The sequence below is a fragment of the Rhododendron vialii genome, chromosome 11a (assembly GCF_030253575.1).
Source record: "Rhododendron vialii isolate Sample 1 chromosome 11a, ASM3025357v1".
Classification (NCBI taxonomy): domain Eukaryota; kingdom Viridiplantae; phylum Streptophyta; class Magnoliopsida; order Ericales; family Ericaceae; genus Rhododendron; species Rhododendron vialii.
In genome coordinates, this window is record NC_080567.1 from 16861853 (window position 1) to 16869888 (window position 8036).

General features: G+C 38.6%; 1 protein-coding gene across 1 annotated transcript; it reads left to right on the top strand.

The window, feature by feature from the left end:
- Positions 1-3828, top strand: LOC131306659 (F-box protein At1g30200-like). Its single transcript, XM_058333048.1, has 3 exons — positions 1-131; positions 399-1426; positions 3485-3828. Exon 2 carries the CDS (start codon positions 464-466, stop codon positions 1379-1381), a length of 918 nt encoding a protein of 305 aa, XP_058189031.1. The 5' UTR covers positions 1-131; positions 399-463; the 3' UTR covers positions 1382-1426; positions 3485-3828.
- The last annotated feature ends 4208 nt before the right edge of the window (positions 3829-8036 follow it).

Here is an 8036-nt window from a genome sequence, read left to right on the forward strand (position 1 = left end):
CTCATCTCTCTCACTGTATCTGTATCTCTTTCTCAAGCTCTGATCTTATTCACAAGGTAATCAACATTACTGGTAATCCTGTGCATGAGCGAGTTTAGTAGAGTATTCCCGCATCGATTACACCGTATAAGGTTTGCATCTCATTTTCCAATTTCGTCACCCTCGCTCTTCTTCTGTTTTGCTCGATTTATTTATTTATTAGAATGCTGGAACCAATAAGGCTCCGATTTTCGGGCTAAAGCCTCGCCTGTTCGTTGTTTGCATACACATTGCCTGCCTTTGGAATATATATCCCTATAATCTGCATGCGTTTATCTGTGTACGTACTGATGCTGCATTCTCCTGCGTGTATATACCTATGCATGTGTATCTCTTTGACCTCATTTGTGATATCTCAGTGGCAGAAAGCAAAATCCAAACAAGGAGTAATACAAATTTTGAAAAGTTTATTGATTCGGACTAAATGAGCAGCTCAGAAGAACACGACTTTTATTCGGATCCACTCCACACCCTACTACCAGAAGAAATCCTCCGTTTAATCCTCTCCAAAATTTCCGACCCGAAAACCCTCCTCGTATCTTCTCTCATTTCCAAGCGGATCGCATCCATTCTCTCCCATTCCGAATCCCTTTCTGTCCGATTCCCGACCCGGATTTCATGCCCTGGCGATCTCTTCCTTCGTCTGACTAAGCTGCTCCGAATATTCAACGGCGTTCGTTCTCTCCGCATTGAGCTGCCTTGCTCCTGCTACCTCTCCTCCGACGAACACACAGATGATGTTTTTAAGTGGAACGCTAAGATTTGTATCGGATTTGGGATATTCACCTTTTTCTGCTCGAAATCGGTGAGTAAAATCGACGATGAAGTGGAAGCGGAAGAGGAGGAAGAGGAAAAAGTAGATGTAGATGATTTTCATATACCTACAGAGATAATTGGGCCAGTGCTTTGTGCAACTAGCATGCATCACCTGATCTTGCTTCTTATTTGGCAGCATCCGAAGCTTGACAGTTTGGAGTTGACAGATTCAAAGAGACACGGGAAGCTTAGTCTCCGAGGGACAGAGCTTGTTAATTTGAGGAGGCCTATGCTGTTGGATTCGCTGCCGCCGCAGAAGAATGTTAAGTACTTCATTGGGGGTCCCTTTGGGCATCAGAAGGTATGGTACGTGCCGAAGCTGCGACTACCTTTGTCGGGGTTTGTGATGAAGGAGGTGAATTTAGTGGCGTTTATAGGGGATGTAGTCGCCAACGGAAATGGGGGTGCCGATGCGGAGGACAATGCTTCATTAGATGGTGGTTTTGAGGACGATGTAGATGGCATTTTTGGTGAAGCTATTAGTGAGATTGTCACTAAACATCGTTTCAGGGCGACTAACTTTTAGGAGTAATTATTCACAACTTTTGGAGCTTCAGCCGAACAATGCACGGTAAGCGTTTACTTCTGGGTTACTTTTATCTGGAACTACTGCTATGAGGACTTTATTATTAATTTCCTTTTTTTCTTATTTCCTCCTTGTATATATGTTCTGGTCAATTGTATAGCCATATTACTTTCCATTCCTACATGGGATAATCTCACACTTGGAGATGTTGAATCAAAAAGAAATCTAGGGTAGACTATGAGGTACTGAGTCATGGCCATGTAGCTGACCTTGTTTGACAGGGAAAGGACCTCCGTTGAAGTACGATAGCTCATAGCTGAGCTGCTGAGACAACATTTTAAAGAACAAGTCACAATTTGGTTGCTAGTATTATGTAGGGACAGGCCATGGATAAAGAGATTGCTTCCATACCAACACTGGACGAACTAGAAGAGATTAAAGATATAGAAGCTAGGGTTCTAAATGTTGGTGGGAGAGAAATATTTTCACACAATTTCAAACACTCTCCGTATATAAACTACAAATACAAATCACTCATCTTTCCAAGGCAGTTTACTTGTAGACTCGGAAGGTGTAAGTTACTGCTTTGCTCGCAAGCTTATGTTCTCCTTTCAATACTCATCTTCGTGGATGCCATTGCAAAGTGGCTGGAAACAAGGGCGTACAATAATAACAGCAAAACATGGTTTTATTTGGGGCTTAACTGAATCTTAATTGTTCAAGGTTGTTGCCCTTTCGTGGTTGACATATGTTATATGCTTGAATTGAAGTGGAGAAGAGATGAATTAAGATAGCTTGATTTTCATTGTTGGGGTCATTTTCTATAAAACTTAAGCTTTTAAGACAATTGGTGATTTAACTTGATTACAAGCTTTGATTTCTGGAAGGTCTTAAGTTTTGTTTTCTATTTCTCACCATTTGCAGTAGAGCTTGAAATGCTTGCTTTACGTTATTGGTCTCATTTTCTTATGATGTAAACTTTTCGGGTATATTGTGTTCTTAAAACCGTACCGTAACTTATGACTTTTTATCTCGATGTTGTGTTAATCTGTTTTTGCACAGCTTTTTCTTTTCACTTGGGGGGAAAAACTTTAGAAAGTTAATTTTTAAGAATCTCATTTGATTTGTTTTGGCCCTTGCTTTTGGATAATCAACTTTCTATCGTTAAGTTCAGCTACAACAAATACTAGATTCAGAATGAAAGCTTAATGAGTGACTAAACTACATAATAGTACATGACTTATTTTTAATGGAGCTTTAGATGGGATTTATAGGATAGAAAGCATATAAAGCTATGAACCTATTCAAAGTTAATTAGGAGGGGTTTCCGCAAATGGTCATCCATTGAATATTGGCAGATTAGCCCGGTACTGAGTTGAACCCGTTTCCTTCTTGTATTTTCTGGTCATTGTACAGCCACATTACTGTCCATCCCTATCTGGGATGACCTCACACTTGAAGTTGTTGAATTAAGCAAATAGAAATCTAGTAGATTTTGAGGTACTAAGTGATGGTCATGTAGCTGACCTTATTGGACATGGAAAGGGTCTCCATTTAAGTACAATAGCTGAGCTGCTGGGACAATATTTTTAAGAACAAGGCATGATTTCGGGTGCTAGTGCTAGGTGTCCTCACTCTGCTTTCTTGCATAAATATTTCTTCGGAAGTTGGGAACAGGCCATGAATAAAATGATTGCTTCCATACAAACACTGAACGAATTAGAAAAGATTAAAAGATATAGAAGCTTAGGTAGTAGATTTCTAAGAAGCTCATGTAGAAGTTGTCCTACTTTTCGAGTGGTAAGCTAAGAAACATACACACCCCTAAAAGTGGCGTTCCCTGAAATTTGCCATCAAATTGCTTGAGCACCAGCATGCATGACAAACTACCCGTGGATGACAGGGGGAACTCGATAGCATCTAGACGAACTTATATGAGCCCATGATATCTATTTTTAAAAGCTTGGGTAGAGATATGGAAGATTTGGAAGGGAAAAAAAAAACACCAAAAAGTTATAGAAAATTTGGAATTCATCCTTGCTTGAGTATATAGTAATTGCTTTTCTGTATGGATATTGAATTGCATCTTTTCGCTTTGTACAGATGGACTATGGTGAACTTCTCCACAGCTCGACTATAGTTTTGACATATGGATATGGATGCTTTTTTGTTGGGACGTCAAGATCGTGGTAAACTTCTCCACTGCTCATGTAGACTTTTTGGCATATGGATGCTTCTTGGCTGGACGACGACTATTGGTGTATAAACCTTATATATTATGTTGCAAAGATTTAGGTTATTTGGAATGTATTTGTGTAATACCGTGATGGCTATGCCACCATGATTATGCATGTATAGTTGAATATTGTGTGATTATGGCAAATGGTCGGGACATCAAACGATGATTTTGGATTTGATATCTATGATTGTTAAAGCTTTAAGACTTATAGATTGTGATTACTTATTTTACTTTCATTCTTGAACGGTTTGGCATTTTGGAGGTGCTATTTGGATGAACAAGTAGTTGTCGAGCGAGCCGTCGAGGGCACAGCTACCGGGGATTGAATGTATAAATCGCATCGAAGGAGATTTGTGGCCAAATTAGAGCAAGAAACTGGTCAATGAGAGATGGTGAGAATGAATGAGGAACCTCTTACATATCCCATTCTGTTTCTCACCGGTTTTTTTGGTGAGATTCTGTGAGAATGGAATGGTGGACAACAATAATTATTTGGGTTTTCCGACTTTGTCCCTGTCATTTTATCAAAATTACACACTTGTCTGCAACATTCAATCAACGTAACATCTTTCTTTCTTCTTTTCGGAAAATCCTATGTGTACCGACCATTTTGGACCGAAACCGTACCGACGGCCGCGCGCGGCCGTCTCCGGCCACCGGACGGCCGATCCGAGCCGTCCAAAAATTTTAAAAAAAAAAACCGAGGGGCCCAACGCGGGAATCAACGTCATCCGATGTGTGTAGGGTGCTTGATCTAAACACGAAAAATAGGGTGTTTAGATCAAGCACCCTACACACATCGGATGACGTTGATTCCCGCGTTGGGCCCCTCGGTTTTTTTTTTTAAAATTTTTGGATGGCTCGGATCGGCCGTCCGGTGGCCGGAGACGGCCGCGCGCGGCCGTCGGTACGGTTTCGGTCCAAAAATGGTCGGTGTATATAGCAGTACTCTTAAAAAAAAAAGTACTGCTATATACACCGACCATTTTGGACCGAAACCGTACCGACGGCAGCGCGCGGCCGTCTCCGGCCACCGGACGGCCGATCCGAGCCGTCCAAAAATTTTTAAAAAAAAAACCGAGGGGCCCAACGCGGGAATCAACGTCATCCGATGTGTGTAGGGTGCTTGATCTAAACACCCTATTTTTCGTGTACATATATACACGAAAAATAGGGTGTTTAGATCAAGCACCCTACACACATCGGATGACGTTGATTTCCGCGTTGGGCCCCTCGGTTTTTTTTTTAAAAATTTTTGGACGGCTCGGATCGGCCGTCCGGTGGCCGGAGACGGCCGCGCGCGGCCGTCGGTACGGTTTCGGTCCAAAAATGGTCGGTACACATAGGATTTTCCTTTTTTTAAATCTTCTTCCGTTGGAGATGGATGTTGCTCTCATCCATCCGGCTGCGGCATCTATCCCAAGTGTTTTACTATCCCAAGTGTTTTACGCTTCTTCTTTTTTTTATAGGCAACTGAAATTTAATAAAATTTGACAAAGGGTACATCAAGAAGGGGAAAGGGAAGAGGAAAATCTAACCAAAGGTTGAATGAAAATATCAGAGGGACAAACCCAAAACACATAAAAGGACAACCAAGTGTTTTACGCTTTGGAAGAATTATTTTCTCAAGTGGAAGATGTCAATATTGAAAACTAAAACGTAGGAACTTATGTTTTTTATTTATTTATATATATATATATATATATATATATATATTAAAACGAAAAGATAATGCAATCTACTTCATGTAATTGACCGGTATATTAAAGAAATACGACTGTAATTAATAATTTGGCCGGCCAATATACTTGACCAGGCCTCGAGTAAGGCGAGATTATTCACTGTGCTACTGCTCAAGGAGCCCTCCTTTCCCGTCGCATTAGGTGGGATCTACACACTTGTCGAATAGATAAATTTTTTAAATCTAGCAAATACTTCAAGAGTACGAAATAATTTTCACAAGTAATTGTTTGTCAGAAAGTTAAACTCCCGATGAATCAAACTATTAGAGAATAGAATTCGAAATTATCATAATGAAGCTTCTCAAAAACTAACTTTAAAAGTTGCCACAAGCAGAAAGACAAATACACAAAAGTGAAAAATAAAAAATCGCCAGTGGAGTGGCAGCCCGGATTACACTTTAAGAAGACTATATAGTGTGAGCTATTGTGATGTACTGTAGTATTGATTATTAAGTCCTTCACTATTGATCCGGTAAAATAGGATACCGAGTAAGGTTATACTCTTATTGGCCGTTTGCGACCATATTAGTTGTGAGGGGATATAGCATAAGGGAGGATATAATAAAATGACGATATATAGGGAGAATATGTTGTAAATAGTTCGTCCGAATAATTTATAAAAGAGAGGATGTATATATATGCTTGGTTTGTTTTGTGGTATCGGTAGATATAGAATTAAAAAGAGAGGTTAATTGCATTTTCGTAAGTAAGAGACCAAATATGAAGGCGGATATAAAATAAGAATAAGGGAGAGAGGGTATTATTTTCATACATGGGTATACTATCCCAGAATATGACAAACACCAGATATAAGGCCATCCACAGTGGTATAATCAAATGCTAATTGTTTCTAAAGTTAACAATGTTGGTACAAAAGATTACTCACAATGGTATAATCAAACTTAGCAACATTCTTAGAAATAATCAAATTTTGGGCTTTGGATAACCAAAACTAACAACCCTTTTCAATAATCAAAATTTGTGGATCTTACACCACATAAGTTAACTAGTTCCAAAATTTGTATACACGCGTGTTTCAACTAGTATTTTCTTCTTTCCTTCTTCGCCCACTCTTTTTTTTTTTTGGTTAAAAAAATAAAATTGAAGAATAAAAATTTTATGTAGCCAAACTTTTTCGCTACTCTATATCTTTTTCACTTCGCCAACAAACTATTTCTCTTTCTTTTCCTCCAAAAGTGAAACTCATATCTCTCGATCATCTACAATTCAATCCATCGTCGCCGGATTAAGGTGTTTCACTTTTCTTTCCTGTTTCTACTACCCACCCCCGAAAAAAAAAAAAGGAAAAAATCATAATAGGAGAGAAGGAAGTCACCAATTTTTTTTTCAAAATTAAGAGAGGGAATCGATATATTTTAACTCATAAAAAACGTAAATGGAGGGAAGTGAATGACGGGAAAGGGGGGGGGGGGGGGGGGGGGAGAGATAATGAAATTGTAGTGGATCCCATATTTTGATTATGGACTAGAAGTGACCATAGTGAAGCTTAACATTGTTAAGCTTAGCAACCTTTTAAGTGAATAATCAAAAGCTGATGTGTCAACTTTTGGTTATCATTTTTTGATTATACCACTGTGGATGGCCTAAGTAGTTTAGTTCGGGTATGCTATCCAGGGTGATAATATAACTGCTTTTTAACATCATGTTGACAAAACAGATGACAATATCCATTCACTAATTTTCCGGTCAGTATACCATTACAAAAACATAATTAAATTTCCATCCCATCAAATTTATCTCCAATCTGTATAATTTCACGCAAATGAAATTTACTCTTACCACTTTTGTTGAATATGTTTGCATTCAATCCCAATAACTTCATCATCAAAACAATATGAAAAATAATTTATTCTCAAATTCACTACCCCTTGCCAAGATTTACAGAGTCGAAAAAATTCCCTAAATTTTCGGTATTTTTTATTCAGGTACTTTTGTTCAGTTTTTTTAAGTCTTGTTAGGTTTTTGTTGTTTTTTGAATTAATCATTCATCTAAACGATGAGTTCCAAAAGAAAAAAATTAAAGACGAAAAAGTCGTATATGGATTCTTTTAAACTTCAGTCCCTACTTTTAAACAAAATACCAAAATAAAAATACCGAAAAAATATCAGACCATAAATTTAGGGGAAAAAATTACCAAAGTCTTCTGGAGTAAAAAGAGACACTCGAACAACCACAGAATAATTGGCATCTTCTGGTCCTCTCTTTGTGGGAGGCCAGGGCTTGAGTCTCGTCGTGGACGTTTGGGGCTCAGGACTATAGATAGACTCTGAAACTCCCCGTGGACTAACCTAATATAACTCCTCACTTACCCCGGTGATTTATATAATATATTGACCAAAAATAAAAAAGAAACAACCACAAAATAAAGAAACTGATCAAAAAAGATCCTGAAATCAAACAAAAAATTGAAAAGATCGAGATCATCATATCCCAAAATGATGCGAATTAAATCTTTCTGGTCCAACCAGTAGATGGGTCGTTGGAGCCCTATAGTAATCTACTGCCCACCTACACACCGCTTGTACGTTATCATATTGGGATAATTTCTCACTGGTCTTAGGTTGTCATCATGTGATGCCTAACACCGGTCTCTACCTCAAATTCATAATGGTTAATAATCGATAGTTCGATACGTTTGGCGTTGGCGCTAAA

Coding starts and splice junctions, on each gene's coding strand:
- LOC131306659 (XM_058333048.1), top strand. CDS start 464: ATGAGCAGCTCAGAAGAACACGACTTTTATTCGGATCCACTCCACACC.